The 23,884-nt window shown below is 54.1% G+C and overlaps 1 protein-coding gene across 1 annotated transcript in view; it reads right to left on the bottom strand.

The window, feature by feature from the left end:
• Positions 1-6,825, bottom strand: part of LOC116954687 (gamma-aminobutyric acid type B receptor subunit 2) — a 58,232-nt gene extending 51,407 nt beyond the window's left edge. Inside the window, exon 1 of the mRNA XM_076063783.1 lies at positions 6,577-6,825. Within this exon, the coding sequence (XP_075919898.1) occupies positions 6,577-6,825 (249 nt within the window). The remainder of the gene's footprint in view (positions 1-6,576) is intronic.
• Positions 6,826-23,884: the final 17,059 nt, after the last annotated feature.

The following is a 23,884-nucleotide window of genomic DNA, read 5'->3' as shown; positions in this document are numbered from 1 at the left end:
GGGTGAGTGGGTGGGTGCGTGGGTGAGTGAGTGGGTGGGTGAGTGGGTGAGTGAGTGAGTGAGTGGGTGAGTGGGTGGGTGCGTGGGTGAGTGAGTGGGTGAGTGGGTGAGAGTGGGTGGGTGGGTGAATGAGTGGATGAGTCGGTGAGTGGGTGGGTGGGTGAGTGGGTGAGTGAGTGGGTGAGTGAGTGGGTGGGTGAGTGGGTGAGTGAGTGGGTGGGTGGGTGGGTGAGTGGGTGGGTGAGTGGGTGGTGGGTGGGTGAGTGAGTGAGTGGGTGAGTGAGTGGGTGGGTGGGTGAGTGGGTGAGTGAGTGGGTGCGTGGGTTGTGGGTGAGTGAGTGGGTGAGTGAGTGAGTGGGTGGGTGAGTGATTGGGTGAGTGAGTGGGTGAGTGGGTTGTGGGTGAGTGAATGGGTGAGTGAGTGGGTGAGTGAGTGGGTGAGTGAGTGAGTGGGTGGGTGAGTGAGTGGGTGAGTGGGTTGTGGATGAGTGAGTGGGTGAGTGGGTGGGTGAGTGAGTGAGTGGGTGAGTGAGTGAGTGGGTGAGTGGGTGAGTGGGTTGTGGGTGAGTGAGTGGGTGAGTGAGTGAGTTGGTGGGTGAGTGGGTGAGTGAGTGGGTGAGTGGGTTGTGGGTGAGTGAGTGGGTGAGTGAGTGGGTGAGTGGGTGGGTGAGTGGGTGAGTGAGTGAGTGGGTGGGTGGGTGAGTGGGTGAGTGAGTGGGTGAGTGAGTGAGTGAGTGGGTGAGTGGGTTGTGGGTGAGTGAGTGGGTGAGTGAGTGGGTGAGTGAGTGAGTGGGTGGGTGAGTGGGTGAGTGAGTGGGTGAGTGGGTTGTGGGTGAGTGAGTGGGTGAGTGAGTGGGTGGGTGAGTGAGTGAGTGGGTGGGTGAGTGGGTGAGTGGGTTGTGGGTGAGTGAGTGGGTGAGTGAGTGGGTGAGTGGGTTGTGGGTGAGTGAGTGGGTGAGTGAGTGGGTGAGTGAGTGGGTGAGTGGGTGGGTGAGTGGGTGAGTGGGTTGTGGGTGAGTGAGTGGGTGAGTGAGTGGGTGAGTGGGTGGGTGAGTGAGTGAGTGAGTGGGTGGGTGGGTGGGTGCGTGGGTGAGTGAGTGGGTGAGTGGGTGAGAGTGGGTGGGTGGGTGAATGAGTGGATGAGTCGGTGAGTGGGTGGGTGGGTGAGTGGGTGAGTGAGTGGGTGAGTGAGTGGGTGGGTGAGTGGGTGAGTGAGTGGGTGGGTGGGTGAGTGGGTGGATGAGTGAGTGGGTTGGTGAGTGGGTGGTTTAGTGTGGGTGAGTGGGTGGTGTGTGTGTGTAAAGGGGTGAGCTGTGAGTGGGTGGGTGGGTGAGTGGGTGGGTGAATGAGTGCGTGAGTGGGTTAGTGGGTGGGTGGGTGAGTGATTGGGTGAGTGAGTGAGTGAGTGGGTGGGAGAGTGAGTGGGTGAGTGAGTGGGTGAGTGGGTTGGTGAGTGAGTGGGTAAGTGAGTGAGTGGGTGGGTGGGTGAGTGAGTGAGTGGGTGGGTGAGAGTGGGTGAGTGGGTGGGTGAGTAAGTGGGTGAGTGAGTGGGTGGGCGAGTGGGTGGGTGAGTGAGTGAGTGAGTGGGTGAGTGAGTGGGTGGGTGAGTGAGTGAGTGGGTGAGTGGTTGGGTGAGTGGGTGGGTGCGTGAGTGGGTGGGTGAGTGGGTGAGTGGGTGGGTGGGTGAGTGAGTGAGTGGGTGAGTGAGTGGGTGGGTTGTGGGTTGTGGGTGAGTGGGTGGGTGAGTGGGTGGGTGCGTGGGTGAGTGAGTGGGTGGGTGAGTGGGTGAGTGAGTGAGTGAGTGGGTGAGTGGGTGGGTGCGTGGGTGAGTGAGTGGGTGAGTGGGTGAGAGTGGGTGGGTGGGTGAATGAGTGGATGAGTCGGTGAGTGGGTGGGTGGGTGAGTGGGTGAGTGAGTGGGTGAGTGAGTGGGTGGGTGAGTGGGTGAGTGAGTGGGTGGGTGGGTGGGTGAGTGGGTGGGTGAGTGGGTGGTGGGTGGGTGAGTGAGTGAGTGGGTGAGTGAGTGGGTGGGTGGGTGAGTGGGTGAGTGAGTGGGTGCGTGGGTTGTGGGTGAGTGAGTGGGTGAGTGGAGTGAGTGGGTGGGTGAGTGATTGGTGTGAGTGAGTGGGTGAGTGGGTTGTGGGTGAGTGAATGGGTGAGTGAGTGGGTGAGTGAGTGGGTGAGTGAGTGAGTGGGTGGGTGAGTGAGTGGGTGAGTGGGTTGTGGATGAGTGAGTGGGTGAGTGGGTGGGTGAGTGAGTGAGTGGGTGAGTGAGTGAGTGGGTGAGTGGGTGAGTGGGTTGTGGGTGAGTGAGTGGGTGAGTGAGTGAGTTGGTGGGTGAGTGGGTGAGTGAGTGGGTGAGTGGGTTGTGGGTGAGTGAGTGGGTGAGTGAGTGGGTGAGTGGGTGGGTGAGTGGGTGAGTGAGTGAGTGGGTGGGTGGGTGAGTGGGTGAGTGAGTGGGTGAGTGAGTGAGTGAGTGGGTGAGTGGGTTGTGGGTGAGTGAGTGGGTGAGTGAGTGGTGGGTGAGTGAGTGAGTGGGTGGGTGAGTGGGTGAGTGAGTGGGTGAGTGGGTTGTGGGTGAGTGAGTGGGGAGTGGGTGGGTGAGTGAGTGAGTGGGTGGGTGAGTGGGTGAGTGGGTTGTGGGTGAGTGAGTGGGTGAGTGAGTGGGTGAGTGGGTGTGGGTGAGTGGGTGGGTGAGTGAGGTGAGTGAGTGGGTGAGTGGGTGGGTGAGTGGGTGAGTGGGTTGTGGGTGAGTGGGTGAGTGAGTGGGTGAGTGGGTGGGTGAGTGAGTGAGTGAGTGGGTGGGTGGGTGAGTGAGTGGGTGGGTGAGTGGGTGAGTGAGTGGGCGAGTGAGTGGGTGAGTGAGTGGGTGGGTGGGTGGGTGAGTGGGTGAGTGAGTGGGTGAGTGGGTTGTGGGTGAGTGGGTGAGTGAGTGGGTGAGTGAGTGGGTGAGTGAGTGGGTGGGTACGTGGGTGAGTGAGTGGGTGAGTGGGTTGTGGGTGAGTGAGTGAGTGAGTGGATGAGTGAGTGAGTGGGTGGGTGAGTGGGTGAGTGAGTGGGCGAGTGAGTGGGTGAGTGGGTGAGTGAGTGGGTGAGTGGGTGGGTAAGTAGGTGAGTGATGTAGACCGTCCAGAAACACTGTATACGAGGGGGTGACCACGCCCCCAAGGCCTACACAGACGGGTTCACGAACCCACTTGCTGGACTGCCCCCTCCCCCCTCCCATCCAATGAGAACCCCTTGACCAAACCCCCCGGTTCCTCCATGTGGGGGTCCCGCATGCACTCCGCACGCACCCCACACACAGACCCCACACACACACACACCCCACACGCACACACCCCACACACACACCCCACACACACACACCCCACACGCACACACCCCACATGCACCCCGCACGCACACCGCAACGCACACCGCACGCACCCCACACGCACACCCCACACGCACACACCCCACACACACACACCCCACACACACACACCCCACACGCACACACCCCACACACACACACCCCACACACACACACCCCACACACACACACCCCACACACACACACCCCACACACACACACCCCACACACACACACCCCACACACACACACCCCACACGCACACACCCCACACACACACACCCCACACACACACACCCCACACGCACACACCCCACACACACACACCCCACACACACACACCCCACACGCACACACCCCACACACACACACCCCACACACACACACCCCACACGCACACACCCCACACACACACACCCCACACACACACACCCCACACGCACCCCGCAACGCACACCGCACGCACCCCACACACACACCACACACGAACACACCCCACACACATACACCCCACACGCACACACCCCCCCACACACACACCCCACACACACACACCCCGCACGTACCCCGCACGCACACCGCACGGACCCCTCGGGATCGCTCCATTCGAAACGCTCACCCATGCGCGCAAAGACAAAGATCCCCCGGATAGGCAGCTACAGACTATTGGGGCAAGTGTTGTTAGCGAGCCGCCACGGCGCACGAGCGGGTGGGTGGCCAGCACCACGCTCGGCCGCCTTTGTCTCCCCCGCGGCGATGTTTACACACCGCACCAGGTACTACTCATTTGAGGCTAGGGGAGGCCCAGGACCTGTTCAGATAATCGTCACTGGTGACGATTATCAGAATCAAACTCAGGTCGTCAGGTTCGTAGTGCAGCGCGCTAACCGCTGCACTACCGCTCCCCACACACACACACTCTCACACACGTACAAACACATCCCTGTGTCACAGTAATCCGGGACACCCTACTCGCACACCCTACACCTGCCATGCACGCACACGCTGCACCCATAACAACCGCCCCATGTACACCAACCCCTACACCCCCACCTACACCCCCACGCACACCTCGCACACACCCCCACGTACACCCCGCACACACCCCCACGTACACCCCCCACACACCCCCACGTACACCCCGCACACACCCCCACGTACACCCCCCACACACCCCCACACACCCCCACGTACACCCCCCACACACCCCCACGTACACCCCGCACACCCCCCCACGTACACCCCCACACACCCCCACGTACACCCCCCACACACCCCGCACACACCCCCACACACCCCCACGTACACCCCCCACACACCCCGCACACACCCCCACGTACACCCCGCACACACCCCCACGTACACCCCGCACACACCCCCACGTACCCCCCCACACACCCCCACGTACACCCCGCACACACCCCCACGTACACCCCGCACACACCCCCACGTACACCCCCACGTACACCCCGCACACACCCCCACGTACACCCCCACACGTACACCCCCACGTACACCCCCACACGTACACCCCCACGTACACCCCCACACACCCCCACGTACCCCCCACACACCCCCACGTACACCCCGCACACGCCCCCACGTACACCCCCACACACCCCCACGTACACCCCGCACACACCCCCACGTACACCCCGCACACACCCCCACGTACACCCCGCACACACCCCCACGTACACTCCGCACACACCCCCACGTACACCCCGCACACACCCCCACGTACACCCTGCACACACCCCCACGTACACCTCCACACACCCTCACACACCCTCACACACCCCCACACACCCCCACGTACACAAACACACCCCCCACGTACACCCCCACGTACACCCCGCACGCACACACAGAGCAATGCACGCACGCGGTCTGCCCGGTTGTGTTCGGACACACGAGCCCATCAAGGTTACCGCGTGAACACCCCGACCGCGTGAACACCCCACTCACAAACCCCCGCACACCCCCACACACCCCCACACACCCCCACACACCCCCACACACCCCCACACACCCCCACACACCCCCACACACCCCCACACATCCACAAAGACAAAGATCCCCCATATAGCCTGTAACAGACTGCAGGGGCAATTGCTGTTAGCGAGCATCTATGAAGGCTGGAACGGCACACGAGGGGGTGGGTGGCCAGCACCACGCCCGACCGTCTTTGTCTCCCCAGTGGCGATGTTTACTACACACCGCACCAGGTACTCATTTGAGGCTGAATCGACCTAGGGGAGGCCCGGGACCGGTTCAGATAATCATCACTGGTGTTGGCCGTGAGCGGGAATCGAACCCGTGTCGCCGGGTTCATAGCGCAGCGCGCTAACCGCTACTACACTACCGCTACCCTACTACAAAGACAAAAAATCCCCCGTATAGCCTTAACACCCTTTGGGGGCAAGTGCCGTTAGCGAGCACCTACGAAGGCCGGTCTACTACGACTACACACACACCGAGACACACACCGAGATACACACACAGACACCCACACAGACACACACACACCGAGACACACACTGACATACACACACCGATACACACACACTGACACACACACCGAGACACACACACCGAGACACACACACCGAGACACACACACTGACACACACACACCGAGACACACACACAGACACACACACACCGAGACACACACACAGACACACACACACCGAGACACACACACACCGACACACACACAGACACACACACAGACACACACACACACCGAGACACACACACACACACTGACACACACACCGAGACACACACACTGACACACACACACCGAGACACACACACAGACACACACACACCGAGACACACACAGACACACACACACCGAGACACACACACTGACACACACACACCGAGACACACACACTGACACACACACACCGAGACACACACACTGACACACACACACCGAGACACACACACTGACACACACACACCGAGACACACACACAGACACACACACACACCGAGACACACACACAGACACACACACACACCGAGACACACACACACCGAGACACACACTGACACACACACACCGAGACACACACACTGACACACACACACCGAGACACACACACAGACACACACACACACAGACACACACACACCGAGACACACACACAGACACATTGACCCACGCACACCCCTCGCGCCCCTGCCGCGCACCCCAGGGCCACGCACCTCCGTGTCGTACCACTTGATGGCGAGACGCCCGTGCTGGGTCAGCGAAGCGCCGCTCCCCTTGCTGTTCACCCGCGCCAGCGCCAGCTCGACCGCGGGCATGATACCCCTGGCAGAGTCGGCGGGACCCGACTTGACGTGCATGGGGATGAGGCCCATGATGGCCAGCTCCCTGCCCTGGGCCCTCCTGCCGCTACCGTGCAGCGTCCAAAGCAACAGCAGCAGCAGCAGACGCAGCAGCTGTAGCATGGTGGCGGTGATGGAGGTGTCCCCCCGGGGCTGGTTATGGATTCGGAGCGATTGAGCGATGTGCGTGGGTGATGTTGATGGGTGGGTGTCTGTGGGTGGGTAGAGTGATGGTGTGATGTGTGTGTGTGTGATGTGTGTCGGTGTGGGTGGGTAGAGTGATGGTGTGATGTGTGTGTGTGATGTGTGTCGGTGTGGGTGGGTAGACTGATGGTGTGATGTGTGTGATGTGTGTCGGTGTGGGTGGGTAGAGTGATGGTGTGATGTGTGTGTGATGTGTGTCGGTGTGGGTGATGTGATGGTGTGATGTGTGTGTGTGTGATGTGTGTCTGTGTGGGTGGGTAGAGTGATGGTGTGATGTGTGTGTGTGATGTGTGTCGGTGTGGGTGGGTAGAGTGATGGTGTGATGTGTGTGTGATGTGTGTCGGTGTGGGTGGGTAGAGTGATGGTGTGATGTGTGTGATGTGTGTCGGTGTTGGTGTGTAGAGTGATGGTGTGATGTGTGTGTGATGTGTGTCTGTGGGTGGGTAGAGTGATGATGTGTGTGTGTGTGTGCTGTGTGTCCGTGTGGGTGGGTAGAGTGATGGTGTGATGTGTGTGTGTGTGATGTGTGTCGGTGTGGGTGGGTAGAGTGATGGTGTGATGTGTGTCGGTGTGGGTGGGTAGAGTGATGGTGTGATGTGTGTGTGATGTGTGTCGGTGCGGGTGATGTGTTGAGTGTGTGTGGGTGGGTAGAGTGATGGTGTGATGTGCGTGTGTGATGTGTGTCGGTGTGTGTGGGTGATATGATGCCTGTGGATGTGGATAGAATTATGTTGTGATTTGTGTGTGTGTGGATGGGTGATGCGATGGTGCTTGAAGGCGTGTGTGTGTCGGTGCGTAGAGTTGATGACGGTGTGTGTGTGTGGGTGATGTGATGATGTGTCCGCGTATGTGGGGGCTGCGTGAGAATGTTGATGGTGTGTGAGACTTGTTATGTGTGTGTGAGATGTGACGATGTGACTGTGCGAGCAGAGTGATGGTGTGTAGGGATATGATGATGCAGATGCGATGTTTCTGTTTAGCGATGCATGATGATGTGATGCAGCCGATGCGATGTGAGGAGGTGATGCAGCCGATGATGATGATGGTCACGGCGACGGGTAACGGAGCTCTCAGAGCGAGTGCGGGTGATGTGGTGGTGAGGCGTGACGTTGGGGTGGTGTATGGATGGATGTGTGGGTTCGTGAGGATTCAAATGCCGAAAGGAATGGGGGTGCAATGGTATGATGTGCAATGGTGTGATGTGCGCCGGGATGATGCGAACCGGTGATGTGACGATGTGAATGGACGAGGTGTGGTGAGAGGTTGTGGAGGATGTGACCGCAGCTCACAACTCCTCGTATCTCTTCACTCAGCTCTCTCCCGCGCTCTCTGTCCGCTCCACTGCTTCTCGCTCGCTCTCTCTCTCTCTGCGCCTCCGTGTGTGCGCGACTCTCTCTCTCTGAAATCTCTCTGTCTCTCACTGTCACCCTGTCTCCCCGTGTCTCTCCGCGTCTCCAGCCTCCCCGGGCTCTCTCCGGCTCTCTATATGTGTGTCACCCTGTGTGTCTCTCTCCGTCAATGTGTCTCTCCCTGTCTCCCTGTATCTCTTTCCCTGTCTCTCCACGCGGTGTCTCTGCCTCTCTCTGCCCGTGTCTCTCAGCGTCTCCCCGCTGTCTCTGTCAGTATCTCCCCGTTGTCTCCCCCAGCGTCTCCCCGTCTCAATGTCTCTCCAGACGGTCACAGGTGCGCGCCTTACGAACAACTCCGCGCCATCATCACAATCATCGCTACCATCGCACTACCATCACCACCACTACCACCACCATCATCATCACGGTCGCCCTCAATTGGAGCGGATAAACCCGAACCTTGCGTCTCCACTGCGGAGCCAGAGGAGGGGGGTGGAGGAGGGAGGGAGGGAGGGAGTGGGGGAAGGAGGTGATGGGAGGGGAGGAGGAAGGAGATGGGGCAGGAGAGGGGAGGGAGAGGGGGAGTCGGGCAAGGGAGGGAGAGGGAGGTGATGAGAACGGGGGGAGGCAGTGAGGAAGAAGGGAGGAGGGAGAACAGAGGGGGATGGGAGGTGATGAAAGTGAGGGAGGGGAGGAGAGTGGGGGTGGAACCTGATGAGAGAAGGGAACAGAAGGAGACAGGGGAGTTGAATTAAGGGAGAGAGGGAGGTGGGGGGGGAGGTGGGGTGGGAGGGGGGAGGTGGGGTGGGAGGTGGGTGAGGTGGGAGGGGGGGAGGTGGAGTGGGAGGTGGGGTGGGAGGTGGGGTGGGAGGTGGGGTGGGAGGGGGGGAGGTGAGGTGGGAGGTGGGGAGGTGAGGTGGGAGGGGGGGAGGTGGGGTGGGAGGTGGGGTGGGAGGTGGGGTGGGAGGGGGGGAGGTGGGGTGGGAGGGGGGGAGGTGGGGTGGGAGGGGGGGTGGTGGGGTGGGAGGGGGGGAGGTGGGGTGGGAGGGGGGGAGGTGGGGTGGGAGGGGGGGGAGGTGGGGTGGGAGGGGGGGAGGTGGGGTGGGAGGGGGGGAGGTGGGGTGGGAGGGGGGGGAGGTGGGGTGGGAGGGGGAGAGGTGGGAGGGGGGGAGGTGGGAGGGGAGGAGGTGAGGTGGGAGGGAAGGAGGGATGGAGGGAGGGGTGTGGGAGAAAGGGATGTGAGTTGATGGAAGGTGTAGGGTTAGGGAGATGGGGGTGATGGAAGGGGAGGTGATGGAAGAGAGGGATGGGAGGGATGGCGGAGTTGGTGTGGTGTGATGGAGAGAGGATTGGGGGGGGGGCTGATGGTAGTAGGGAGGGGAGGGAGGAGGCGCGAGGCTGGAGGGGGATGCCCCCGGGCCCGCCTGTGTGTGGGATGGTGGTGGGGCGATGGCGACACGGGGGGATCGTCTGTGGTTTCAAACGATCGAGGCGTGTTCTCAATGCAGTACAGTATACACATGCAGTATACAAAACACACACACGCGCGCATACTCGCGTACACGTGTGTGTATATACACACACACAGCAACAATCGCCGTACGCCACCAACTGGCGGTGACGTCACCACGGTGCTTGTGCCAGGCTAGGTGCACCTTGAAGCCGTCGCGTGAAGCGCCAAAAGGCTCACGGGACAGACCCATGCACCACCAGCTGAGCTCTCCGCTGTTGCTTTATCCGCCCGACGCTGCGCGCGCTTGTTGTGAGCGTCGCTCTTCTGCACTCCGCCCGCCTTTCGAATGCACACACGCGCACGGTGTACAAACCTACAAAGGCGCCGTCCATAAATGACGTCACGCGATTTTGGACGATTTTTGACCCCACCCCCTGGTCACACGGCGTCACACAAAGTCAGACCCCCCCAAGTATGACGTCACAAAAGCTCTGCCCCCCCCCCAACCAAAAAAATACATGCTTCAAATCGCTTTAAACTATTGTCATTGTAGTGCGTATTTAATGTGGCGCTGCACTCTGATGTTGTTGGAGAAACCATTTATCAACAAGTCTAATTAAGTAGAACGTGTTTATATTTACTTAAAGTTGCGCATGTTGATGTGACGTCACATTTCTCACCCCCCCCCACCTCTTCATACATCGTCACAAATGTGTGACCCCCCCCCCCCCAGGTGCGTGACGTCATTTATGGACGGCCCCAAAGGCGAGCTAATGACCACCAGTTTATACCTGGTGGTGTTCAGCGAGCACGGCACGCGAGCACGTGGCGTGGCCAACCAGCACCACGCCCGGCCGCTTTTGTCTCCCCAGTGTTGATGTTCGCGCACTGCACCGCGTACTCATTTATTTAAGGCTGAGTCAACCTACCGGTTAAAACATTCGACGCTGTCACTGGCCGTGAGCGGGACTCGAACGCGGGTCGCTCGCTGCGTTCGTGGCACATTGCGCTCACCACTCCGCACAAAAGACAAAGATCCCCCGTGTAGCCTGTAACAGACTGTAGGGGCAAGTGCTGTTAGCGAGCAGCACCTATGAAGGCCGGAACGGCACACGAGGGGGTGGATGGCCAGCACCACGCCCGACCGCCTTTGTCTCCCCAGTGGCGATGTTTACACACCGCACCAGGTACTCATTTTAGGCTGAGTCGACCTAGGGGAGGCCCAGGACCGGTTCAGATAATCGTCGCCGGTGTCGGCCATGAGCGGGAATCGAACCCGGGTGGCCAGGTTCATCGCGCAGCGTGCTAACCGCTACACCTGTACATACGCACACCAGTACACACAGACTCGTGCAGCATGAACAAGGGCGGTTAGCGAGCGCCTATTAAGACAGGGACACAACTGTCAACTCACGCCGGCGGGGAGATGATTGATGATTTGAACTCTCTCCCTGAACTCATCCACTCTCCTACTTCTCTCCCCCGTCTCTCGCCCCTCTCCCTCAATCCCCCTCTATACCCCCTCACCTCTCCCTCATCTCTCCCTCCTCTCCCTCAATCCCCCTAGACACCCCCTCACCTCTCCCTCATCTCTCCCTCAATGCCCCTAGACACCTCCTCACCTCTCCTCATCTCTCCCCAATCTCCCTCAACCCTCCTCTCCTCCCTATCCCCATCACCTTTTCCTCATCTCTCCACCATACCCCCTCTCTCCCCCCCTCCCTCAAACCGTCCCCCTCTCCCCCCTCTCCCACTCACCTTTCTCTCATCTTTCTCCCTCCACCCCCTCTCTACTGCCTCTCCTCTCCCCCTCTCTCCCTCACCTCTCCCTCATGTCTCCCCCCCTCTCCGTCACACCCCCTCTCTCCCCCTCTCATCTCTAACCCCTCTCCCTCACACCCCTCTCTCTCACACCCCCTCTCCCCCCCCTCACCTCTACCTCATCTCCCCCCTCTTCCTCACCCCCCCCCCCTGTCCCCCATCTCCCACTCACCTCTCTCGCATCTCTCTCTGTAACTCCTCTTGTTTTACGATCACAGGAAACAAGAAGATGCTCGGTGTAGTCGGCACTTTGCTTCGTTCATCATTTCGGGTTTTTTTAGTTGTTTTCAATGCTTTGCTTTATGTGCCCCCTCCCCCCTTTTTAAATGAAAGATTTCACGCTCTGCTCTCTCGCATATCTCTCTCTGCGCCCCCCACTCCTCCTCTTTCCCGGAGTTGTGCTTCTCCTGCGCGTAGCCCCCTGGCCACAGCGACTCCGGCAAGCTACTGAAGCTCCGAGGCTGCAGGAACGTGGCCCTGAAGAGTGCCCCAAACACAGCGCTCTACACGTGGCTGTGTCAAGGCGCTGCATTCCCGGGACCTGGCTGACTTACCGGACACAAAATGGAGAGACCATGTCTCTCCCCTCATTGCGGCCGCCCCCCCAGTGGAAACAAATGTACAAGGTCTCCCGTAGCCAAACGCTGCGGTGACCTCCAGTGGAGGTTGGCACACTGCACGTTGCCATCAGCCGTGTGGCTCAGCCGAATCTCGCCAGGGGTAACAGACTTGGTGCATTTCCTGCGGTGCCAGGGAGGATCTGCCCCACCAGTACTTACGCTGCCAGCGGCTCAAACCAATGTTCCGCCTTTTGGGGGGCATCTTCAGGACACTGGGGGTGCCCTTCCACAACAGCAGATTCGTATATGGGGTGGTGCCTTACCTGGCTAACAAACGCCATGACCTCGTCAACTTCGCCTGTGCTCAGGCGAAGTTGGCGGTGTTACAGAACGAGAAAAAAGATGCTGCAAGGTGACACTGACGGCTGCTCTGTGCTGCTTTCAGTGTTCAGGGGCCTGATAAGGCGCGGCTCCAGCTGGAGCACGCCACGTACCACACACACGTGTCGGTGATGTGCAGCGCGTCTTCTTCGAACGCTGGGGAGCCGGACAAGCCCCTCTGTACCAGCGTGGACGGCACCCTCCACGTGTTCACCTTCTGTAGCGCTCGCTCGTCACCGTGGCTTGCGCGATGACCACCACCACCACCACCACGTGACTTTTCTTTCGTGTTGTGCGCGGTGCATTTAGCGCCACAGCGCGTGGATTTATAGCAATTATTTTCATTTGTGTTGCTGGTGACTTTGTGTATTTCATATCGGAATCGCCTCCAGTGCTGTTGCTGCTGGCGGCAATAAAAGTGGTTTAAAAGTCAAAAGGTCTCTGTAACCTCGCTCGCATCTCATCTCTCTCTCTGTAACGCCTCTCCCCCAGTCTCCCACTCACCTCTCTCGCATCTCATCTCCTCTGTAACCCTCACTCACACCCCTCTCCCACTCACCTCTCTCGCATCTCCTCTCTCTCTTCTGTTACGCCTCTCCCCACTCTCCCACTCACCTCCCTCGCATCTCATCTCATCTCTCTCCTGTAAACGCCCCCCTCTCCCACTCCCCCCCCCCTCTCCACTCACCTCTCTCTTATCTCTTTCTTCCTCTCCCCCTCTCCCACCTCTCCCACTCACCTCCCTCGCATATCATCTCATCTCTCTCTTTTCGCCCCCCCTCTCCCACTCACCTCTCCCTCTCCCCTCTCCTCCCCCCCTCTCCCACTCACCTCTCTCTTATCTCTTTCTCCTCTCCCCCCTCTCCCACCTCTCCCACTCACCTCTCTCTCATCTCCCTCTCTGTAACCCCTCTCCCTCTCCCCCTCTCCCACTCAACTCTCTCTTATCTCTCTCTCTCTGTAACGCCTCTCCCCCCTGTCCCACTCACCTCTCTCGCATCTCATCTCATTTCTCTCTGTAACGCCTCTCCCACCTCTCCCACTCACCTCTCTCTCTCCCCCCCTCTCCCTCTCCCCCCCTCTCCCACTCACCTCTCTCTTATCTCTCTCCCTCTAACACCTCTCCCCCCTCTCCCACTCACCTCTCTCTCATTTCTCTCTCTCCAACCCCTCTCCCTCTCCCCCCTCTCCCACCTCTCCCACTCACCTCTCTCTCTCCCCCCTCTCCCACTCACCGCTCTCTCTCTCCCCCCTCTCCCACTCACCTCTCTCTCTCCCCCCTCTCCCACTCACCTCTCTCTCTCTCTCCCCTCTCCCACTCACTTCTCTCTCTCTCTCCCCCCTCTCCCACTCACCTCTCTCTCTCCCCCCTCTCCCACTCCCCTCTCTCTCTCCCCCCTCTCCCACTCACCTCTCTCTCATCTCCCTCTCTGTAACCACTCTCCCCCCTCTCCCACTCACCTCTCTCTTATCTGTCTCTCTGTAACCCCTCTCCCCCCTCTCCCACCTCTCCCACTCACCTCTCTCTCTCTCCCCCCTCTCCCACTCACCTCTCTCTCATTTCTCTCTCTCTAACCCCTCTCCCTCTCCCCCCTCTCTCCGTCACCTTCCTCTGTCCCGACGCCGCAGTTGCTTCAACGCGGGAAGTTTCTCAAAGCAGCACCACGACAGCCCATTCTTGTACATTTCAAACGCGAGGGGAAAAGTACCACGCCGTGACTTGGGTCGCCGTGTAGGGCTGAATGATTAATCGATTTCAAATCGAAATCGCAATTCGAAACAACGCGATTAGCAAATCGCAAAGGCTGCGATTTGCAAAGTCCTATTGCTTTATTATTGGAATTGTTTTATTTGTTATTATTATGACTTTATTTATTTAACTTAACAATTGTTCTATGTTTGACCGTTCTATTTCAATTAAAAGATTTTTATAAATACACGTTGGAAGCAATTCATCTATTTTAAGTTCTCATCCTCGCATTATAATATATAGAGCAGTTCATATGTTGATGGTATCACGTGGCAATGCTCCATGTTTTAAATCTATTACACAGTGAATATTGAACTGAAGCTTGACTTAAAAACATTATATCGCAAATCAAATCGCAATATCCGTCAGAAAAATCGCAATTAGATATTTTCACCAAATCGTTCAGCCCTACCGTCGTGCCGTTTGTACATTCGGGCATGCCTCTCCTTTTATTTTTACACTTAAGGGCGGATTTTAATTGCATTCACATATTTTGTTACGTTAACATTACACAATGAACATTTTGACATATTTTAACGAAAACATTTTCATGTTTTAATGATCTTTTTTTTTAAATCACAAAATATACACCGTCGTTCCAGGTTCTGGAGCCCCCAGGTGGTATATGTTAGAATCTAGGTTATCCGCGTTCTATATTAACGTGACACTACAAGACCCAGTGAGTAATACCGAACTCCGTGTGAGACCCAGTGTGCCTCTCGGTGCATTCATTCCTAGCGTCCCATTGGAAACCGGGGGTCCTGGGCTGAACTGGTCGGTCATTGATTCTGAAAACGCTTTCTGGGTTATCGGTTACCGTTTAACAACTTTCCGGCGACGTATAAAGCCAGCCACCTGGGGAGTCTGGGCTCAGAACGACTTAAGCATTTGTCGAAATGGCGTAAGAGATACCACGTGTCGTAACTCCGATGACACGCAGGAGCTGAAACAACACAGCAAGATAACTCAGGAGTGGTTGGGATCACCAAGTGAGAATATTTTAGCTTCTTCAGAATATGTATTTATACTGGAGGAATCCGATTAGCTATAAAGCTTCCCTCCCCCCCCCTCATAGATGTCCAGTTATTAATACGTAATTCATATGCTCGGGCCTGAATACATCACGTGTCATAGGATACGAAACGGCATAGGTAAAAAAAAAATCAACAGAGTTGTCCAATGCGCGTGCTTGCGAGATGCTTCCTAAGACGACACAATTACATGGGACCTCCCTTGCCAGTATCAAAATACAAGAATAGGTTTTACCCGATCTGGCAATAAAACAGTTGTGTTAAGATGTTCAAACGCCAAACAGAAACCTTTTGCACGGAATAATGTCTGCATTAACCGCACGTACTTGTGGTGTACATGCAAACAAAAACATGCTCTGGTTAGTATATGATGCATTGTCTTTGAAAATGATTGGTTCACACCAGTGACAGCTTTCTTTAGAGCCAAGTCTCAAACAGTGTTAGACCAGAGGACGTCAAAAGGCGAACAGACATGATTCGGATCAATCAAGATGGCGCCGATGATGGCAGCCTCGGCCGGTTGGTGTGCCCTGTTTTGTCCAGTTTTGTCTTGTTTTGTCTTGAGAGGGGCTTGCTGTTCAACACACTCGTGCTGGTGAGAGAGGCCTGCTGTTCATCACACCCGTGCTGGTGAGAGAGGCCTGCTGTTTTGGGGCCTGCTGTTCATCACACCCGTGCTGGTGAGAGAGGCCTGCTGTTCAGTACACCCGTGTTGAGGGGCCTGCTGTTCAGCACACCCTTGCTGGTGAGAGAGGCCTGCTGTTCAACACACCCGTGCTGGTGAGAGGGGCCTGCTTTTCAGCACACCCGTGCTGGTGAGAGGGGCCTGCTGTTCAGCACACCCGTGCTGGTGAGAGAGGCCTGCTGTTCAGCTCACACGTGTTGAGGGGCCTGCTGTTCAGCACACCCGTGCTGGTGAGAGGGGCCTGCTGTTCATCACATCCGTGTTGCTGAGAGGGGCCTGCTGTTCAGCACACCGGTGCTGGTGAGAGAGGCCTGCTGTTCAGCACACCCGTGTTGAGGGGCCTGCTGTTCAGCACACCCGTGCTGGTGAGAGGGGCCTGCTGTTGAGGGGCCTACTGTTCAGCACACCCGTGTTGGTGAGAGAGGCCTGCTGTTCAGCACACCCGTGTTGAGGGGCCTACTGTTCAGCACACCCGTGCTGGTGAGAGGGGCCTGCTGTTCAACAGACCCGTGCTGGTGAGAGGGGCCTACTGTTCAGCACACCCGTGCTGGTGAGAGGGGCCTGCTGTTCAACACACCCGTGCTGGTGAGAGGGGCCTGCTGTTCAACACACCCGTGCTGGTGAGAGGGGCCTGCTGTTCAACACACCCGTGCTGGTGAGAGGGGCCTGCTGTTCATCACACCCGTGCTGGTGAGAGAGGCCTACTATTCATCACACCCGTGCTGGTGTGAGGGGCGTGCTGTTCATCACCCCCGTGTTGGTGAGAGGGGCCTGCTGTTCACTCCCATGCTGGTGAGAGAGGCCTACTGTTCATCACACCCGTGTTGGTGAGAGGGGCCTGCTGTTCACCACTCCCATGCTGGTGAGAGGGGCCTACTGTTCAACACACCAGTGCTGGTGAGAGAGTCCTGCTGTTCAGCACACCCGTGCTGGTGCGAAGATGGCGCTGATGATGGTAGCCTCAGCCGGTCGGTGCGCCCTGTTTTGTCTTGTTTTGTCTGTCAATTCAGTGTTTTGCCAAGATTTTCGGAGTTCTCTAACAAGAGACGAACTTTTAAATATCAGGGAAACAACTCCTGTGGATTTAATTCCTACTTTTCTGCTTCCAGCGGCAGAATTAGTAGGCATTCTAGTCAATGCCGCGCTAGGCTTTGCTCAAGCAACGAAACGCCGCCCAAGGGGTAAACGGTCGGGGGCTCTAGTACGGCTACGCAGACGCGGGATCCGAACAGTGCTTCCGAGCTTTTTCCTCTCCAACGTACGTTCACTGTACAACAAAATGGATGAACTTCAGCTACTGATGGTAAAAAACAAAGACTTTCTTTCAGCTTCTGCATTGTGCTTCACGGAAACATGGCTGTGTGATTTGATTCCGGACACTTCGCTACAACTAGCAGGATTCCATCTTGTAAGATCGGATCGTGACATAGCACTCTCCGGCAAGACGAAAGGCGGTGGTATTTGTTTTTACATTAACAGTGGCTGGTGTGTAGATGTCACAGTGATTCTGCAACATTGTTCTCCACTCCTTGAATCAATTTTTATAACCTGTAAACCGTTTTACTCGCCTCGCGAGTTCGCGTCGCTCATTTTGGTCGGAGTTTATTTGCCGCCTTGTCCTCAGGTTAAAGAAGCCCAACGCATGCTCGCCGATCAGATTCTGAGTGTGGAGCGAGCAAATCCAGATTCGTTGGTTATCGTACTTGGCGACTTTAACAAAGGTAATCTCAGCCACGAACTCCCCAAATACATACAATTCATTAAATGCCCAACCAGAGAAGGGAACACTCTGGATCACTGCTACACTACAGTCAGTAGAGCCTACCATGCCGTCCCCCGAGCAGCACTAGGACACTCTGACCATGCCATGGTCCACCTGATTCCTGCATACAGGCAGAAACTAAAACTCTGTAAACCTGCTGTGAGGACATCTAAACAGTGGACCAGTGAGGCTGTGGAAGATTTGCGGGCGTGCTTAGACTGTACTGACTGGGATATGTTCACGACTGCTACCAATAGTCTGGATGAACTCACAGAGGCTGTGACGTCCTACATCAGCTTCTGTGAGGACTGCTGTATCCCAACACGTACCAGGGTGAACTTTAACAACAATAAGCCCTGGTTCTCAGCAAAGCTCAGAAGGTTGAGGTTGGAGAAGGAGGAAGCGTTTAGGAGTGGAGATAGAGACAGATTCAAGGAGTCGAAGAACAGGTTTAGCAAAGCGGTGAGAGAGGCTAAACGACTGTACTCAGAGAGACTAAAACACCAGTTCTCTACAAACGACGCTGCTTCTGTCTGGAGAGGGCTCAGGCAGATCACCAACTACAAACCCAGAGCCCCCCACACCACTAACGACTCCCGCCTAGCCAACGACCTGAACGAGTTCTACTGTAGATTTGAAAGACAATTGGACTGTCCTGAACCACCCCTTCCAACCCAAGAGGCCCCATCCCCCACCAATACTACAGAGACGACTATCTCCTTTCAGGAGGAAGAAGTTAATAGACTTTTCAAGAGGCAGAATCCACGCAAAGCAGCCGGGCCGGACTCTGTCTCTCCAGCCACCCTCAGGCACTGCGCTGACCAGCTGTCTCCGGTGTTCACCAACATCTTTAACACCTCCCTGGAGACATGCCATGTACCAGCCTGTCTCAAGTCCTCCACCATCATCCCTGTGCCCAAAAAGCTAAGGCCAACAGGACTAAATGATTACAGACCGGTCGCCCTTACATCTGTGGTAATGAAGTCTTTTGAGCGCCTGGTCCTGGCACACCTCAAAGCCATCACAGACCCTCTCCTGGACCCCCTTCAGTTTGCCTACAGAGCCAACAGGTCTGTGGACGATGCAGTTAACATGGCCCTCCACTTCACCCTACAGCATCTGGACGCCCCAGCATCCTACGCCAGGATCCTGTTTGTGGACTTCAGCTCTGCCTTCAACACCATCATCCCTGCCCTGCTTCAGGACAAGCTCTTCCAGCTGAACGTGCCATACACCACCTGTAAATGGATCACAGACTTCCTGTCTGACAGGAAGCAGTGCGTTAAGCTGGGAACACAAGTCTCTGGCTCCAGGTCCATCAGCACCGGAACTCCTCAGGGCTGCGTCCTTTCCCCTCTGCTCTTCTCCCTGTATACCAACAGCTGCACCTCCAATCATCTGTCCGTCAAACTATTGAAGTTTGCGGATGACACCACCCTCATTGGGCTGATCTCTGGTGGGGATGAGTCTGACTATAGGTGGGAAGCTGACAATCTGGTGACCTGGTGTAGCCAGAACAACTTAGAGCTAAATGCTCTAAAGACAGTTGAGATGGTTGTGGACTTCAGGAAGAATACAGCACCACTCACCCCCATCACCCTGTTAGACTCCCCAGTAAAAATTGTAGAGTCCTTCCGCTTCCTGGGCACTATTCTCTCCCGGGACCTCAAGTGGGAATTGAACATCAGCTCCCTCACCAAGAAAGCTCAACAGAGGATGTACTTTCTACGGCAGCTGAAGAAATTCAACCTGCCAAAGACAATGATGGTGCAATTCTATACAGCGATCATTGAATCCATCCTCACCTCCTCCATAACCGTCTGGTACGCTGCTGCCACTGCCAAGGACAAGAGCAGACTGCAGCGTATCATCCACACTGCTGAGAAGGTAATTGCCTGCAATCTACCGACCCTCGAGGACCTGCACACGACAAGGTCTATGAGGCGAGCGAGGAAGATTATGGCCGATTTCTCCCACCCTGGACACTCTCTGTTTCAGCTACTCCCCTCCGGCAGAAGGCTTCGGTCCATCAGGACCAAAACCTCACGCCATAAAAACAGTTTCTTCCCATCTGCTGCTGGCCTGTTAAACAAGGCCAAGGGCTAACACTGTTTTTAACATTTGATCTACATAACGACACGTTGCTGATATTAACTATGTTTCCCTATTTGTATTTTTAAATTATATCTTAAAGCTATTTTATATTCGATATTTATTTAATTTTATATAATTCAGCCCCTTAGTGTTAGACTTTTAACCCTTATTATAGTAAGACTTGTTTAAAACTTATTTAAGATTTTAGATTCCTATATGTTGAATGTATGCACCATCCTGCCAAAGTAAATTCCGTGTCGGTGTGAACTTACATGGCGAATAAAACCCTTTCTGATTCTGATTCTGATTCCTTGTGTCGTCACATATGACGTCACTACTATGGCGGGTCTGCACACACATGACGTCACTAACATGTTGGGTCTGTATGTGTGACGTCACTGCATGTTCGGTATGGAGGCTGTTGATGGGTGCCACGGGGGTTGTGTCAGGCCATGGCACTCCGAGTGACCCCGGCTGGACACGTGATCGGATCCAAGAGGGGGCCGGGGGCCCTGGGGGACCCTGGGGGTCACGTGGTCAGGGAGTGAAGCCTTCTCGAGGGTTCGAGAAGGGGGGCGTGGCCAGGGCGTGGCCGGCCACGCAGGAGAGGCTTTTAAGCGGGCTCAGCACGCAGAGCGGAGCTGTTGTTGCCTGGGATGAAGCCGTTGTATGAAAACTCTGAAGAGACAAGCCTACAGTCATCGTGGCCAAGCAGTAGCCCTCCTGGCTTGGCCACGTCAAGTAGTACTCTGAGTGGTATTGAGCTTCATCTTGGCCCAAATGTAAAGAACTCTGTAGATTTTTTGGCAGGAAAGGTGTTGGTGTTCTACATGTCAACATCAGAGGGCTTGTGATTAAATTAAGTCAACTAAAACTATAAGTGGCAAATCTTGACCCGGACATTTTTTGCCTAACAGAAACATTTCTCACTCTTTCCGTCAATGACTTGCAGATTACGATTGACAACTACAACCTTTTTCGGCTTGACCGACGATCTAAAGGAGGTGGAATTGCCATCTATGTTCGTAATACTATTGCATGTTCACCAGCTCACTCATTGTTTAAAAAATGTTGCTTTGAAGGTCTGGCTCTCAGAATAACTCTCCCAAATAATTAACAGATATTGGTAGTGTGCCGCTATAGACCGCCTAGTGGGAAGGATGTTGAAACTGCATCTGCACTGAGAGAGCTTTTTGGGGGCCTCCCTAAAGGTGAAATAATTTTAGTGGGTGATCTAAATTGAAATTGGCTAAACCCGCCGGCCGTGGCCACAAATTTTGAAGATGAATTTAACCTGTTTCAATTAATAAATGTCTCCACAAGACCCAACCTAAAAAATCCGGGACAGTCATCTCTGCTTGACGTCCTATTGACAAATGCCCCTCACAATTTCACACTCACTGGTGTTCTGGGTAATAACCTTAGTGATCACTCCTTCATTTTTGGGGTGAGATCATCAGCCAGACCCAAAGCCCCCCCTAAATTGGTTTAGAGGCACTCTATGAGACACTTCAGCACTCAGGCATTTACTAATGATGTGCTTCACTCGGATATTGACAAGGTCTGTGATATCCCCAACCTGACTACGGCTTGGGAGACCTTCAGGTACACGTTTCTCCAAATTATTAACAAACATGCTCCGTTGGTTAGATTTAAAACTAAAGGCAACCGCCCACCATGGTTTGATCCTTTGATTACAAAGCTCATGAAAACTAGGGACACGGCTTGGGCATGTGCTCAGAAAAGTAATTTGTCTTCTTGGTTCTTTCGGTAAAGTCACGTGATGTTTTGATTTAAAGCTTTCGTGACTGTAGTAATTCATATTCTTAGTTTTTTCGGTAAAGTCACGTTGAAGAGAAACAAACAAAATAATATAATATATATAAAACAATAAAAATTCTCACGACGTTTCGACCATAACTCAAACGGTCATCTTCAGGTGTGTTGGTTTGCATAAATTTATTTTAAACGGAGTTATGGTCGAAACGTCGTGAGAATTTTTATTGTTTTATATATTATATTATTTTGTTTGTTTCTCTTTAACGTGACTTTACCGAAAAAAACTAAGAATATCACGTGATGTTACCGAAAGAACCAAGAAGATGAATCCCTGCAGTCATGAAACCTTTAAATCGAAAAGTAATTTGGTCAATGACTGGCTAGAATACAGGATTTTCAGGAATAGATGCGTCAAAAAAATACGGCATGCAAAAAATGCCTACTTTTCCTCCACTCTCCTGGAATCACATGGAAATGCCAGGGTTTTCTGGAAAACAATCAAATGTATCGAAAAGGCATCCAAAACAGACAATCTGCCTGTTGAGCTTAATCGAAATTGGGAATATTTTTAAGATCCCAAAAAAATAGTTGACAATTTCAACCTTCATTTTTCTGAAGCTGGTAATCTTTTTGATAATGTATTGGGAGTCACCCCTGCTCATGCAAAGTCCTACACCCCTGTCCAAACATTAAACGAATTTAGTTTCCAGCCAATCCACGAAAGTAATGTTCTGAAACAACTGTCCTACCTCAAAGGGTCCTCCTCTACCGGAGCAGATAATATTCCCGTCTTTGCTCTACTGTTGGTCACCTAATATACAAACCTATAGCCCATGTTTTCAACCTGTCCATCAAAGAAGCATCAGTTCCTCTAGAATGGAAACATTCCTATGTCCGTCCACTTTACAAAGGGGGCCCTAAAGGTGATCAAAATAACTACCGACCTATCTCAATTTTGTCCCCGTTGATAAAAATGTTGAAAAATTATTGAACTACCAAATTAGCAGTTTCCTATCTACCAACAATCTACTACATCTAAAACAATCTGGGTTCCGAAAAAAATACAGCACTACATCTGCTGCATTAGACTCTCTGAATCACATTTACAGTAGTCTTGATAATAAGCAGTACTGTGCCTGTCTTTTTCTTGACCTGTCCAAAGCTTTTGATACAGTAGACCACAACACCCTGCTTAGTAAACTAAATTGCCTCAGTTTTTCCGAAAACGCAGTAAAATGGTTACAAAATTACCTATTTTCTCGCACCCAAACTGTATTTACAGATGGTTGGAGATCAAACAGTGTTAAGATAACAAAAGCGGTTCCACAGGGTTCCATCCTCGGCCCCTTGTTGTTCTCTCTTCATGTCAATGACTTGGGCACTGACCTGGATCATTCCAGTGTAAATCTGTTTGAAGATGACAGGATACTGATTACTGCTGGCCGCTATCCGGATGACGTGATTGCTAAGCTCCAGGGTGATTTCAACAAACTACAACATCAGCTAGTTGCTCTTAAACTAGTCCTGAATACCTCCAAAACCAAGGTGCTATGCTTCTCACCAGGACTAAAGCAGGAAGTTATTTTTCCCCAATTACATTCCTTAAATTATTATAAAATAGAGCAAGTCAAGATCTATAAGTATCTTGGGGTCATCCTGGATTCAAAACTGAATTTTGAAGATCACATTTATTATATTGGCGAAAAGACAAAAATAAAAATTGGTTTTCTGTATCGACACAAGCACTGCTTCCCCCCTATGTTCCGTTTGGAATGGATAAAAGCTACCATACTGCCTCTACTTGATTACTGTGACATCGTGTATAAATCAGCCCCAAGTACTGTACTGAAGAAGCTTGATTCCATCTATCACTCGGCCTTAAGATTTACATTGAACTGCCATATAGGACCACCACTGTGATCTCTACATTGGGTCAAACTAACCATCTCTTAATGTTCGACGGCTTGTGCACCAGATCTTATTTATTCACGATGGACTTACTAAAGAATCCGCAGACTACCTGCTGGATCTCCTCTCTGTTTCAAAGAACAAATTTGACCTCAAGTCTTCGCTCATTTACCAGCTTCACATTCCCTATTGCCGTACAAAAACTGGAGGAAGGGCCTTTGCTATTGATGCCCCCAGGGTCTGGAATGCTATTGCCAATAAACTGCAACTTGAATCGCTACCAATGAGATCTTCTCTCAAAACTGCTCTAGAGGAGTTGTACACCCCTAGCTGCCACTGCTATTCATTGGTGTAAAATAAAATAAAATGTTTCGCTCTGGATGACGCTGCAAAGTATTATCTGTA

The sequence above is a fragment of the Petromyzon marinus genome, unplaced genomic scaffold (genome assembly GCF_048934315.1).
Source record: "Petromyzon marinus isolate PM22_M1 ecotype Great Lakes invasive population unplaced genomic scaffold, UKy_Petmar_22M1.pri1.0 PM_Scaffold_189, whole genome shotgun sequence".
NCBI lineage: Eukaryota > Metazoa > Chordata > Hyperoartia > Petromyzontiformes > Petromyzontidae > Petromyzon > Petromyzon marinus.
The sequence above is the reverse complement of the archived record's forward strand: the minus strand, read 5'-3'. Positions and strand labels throughout refer to the sequence as shown.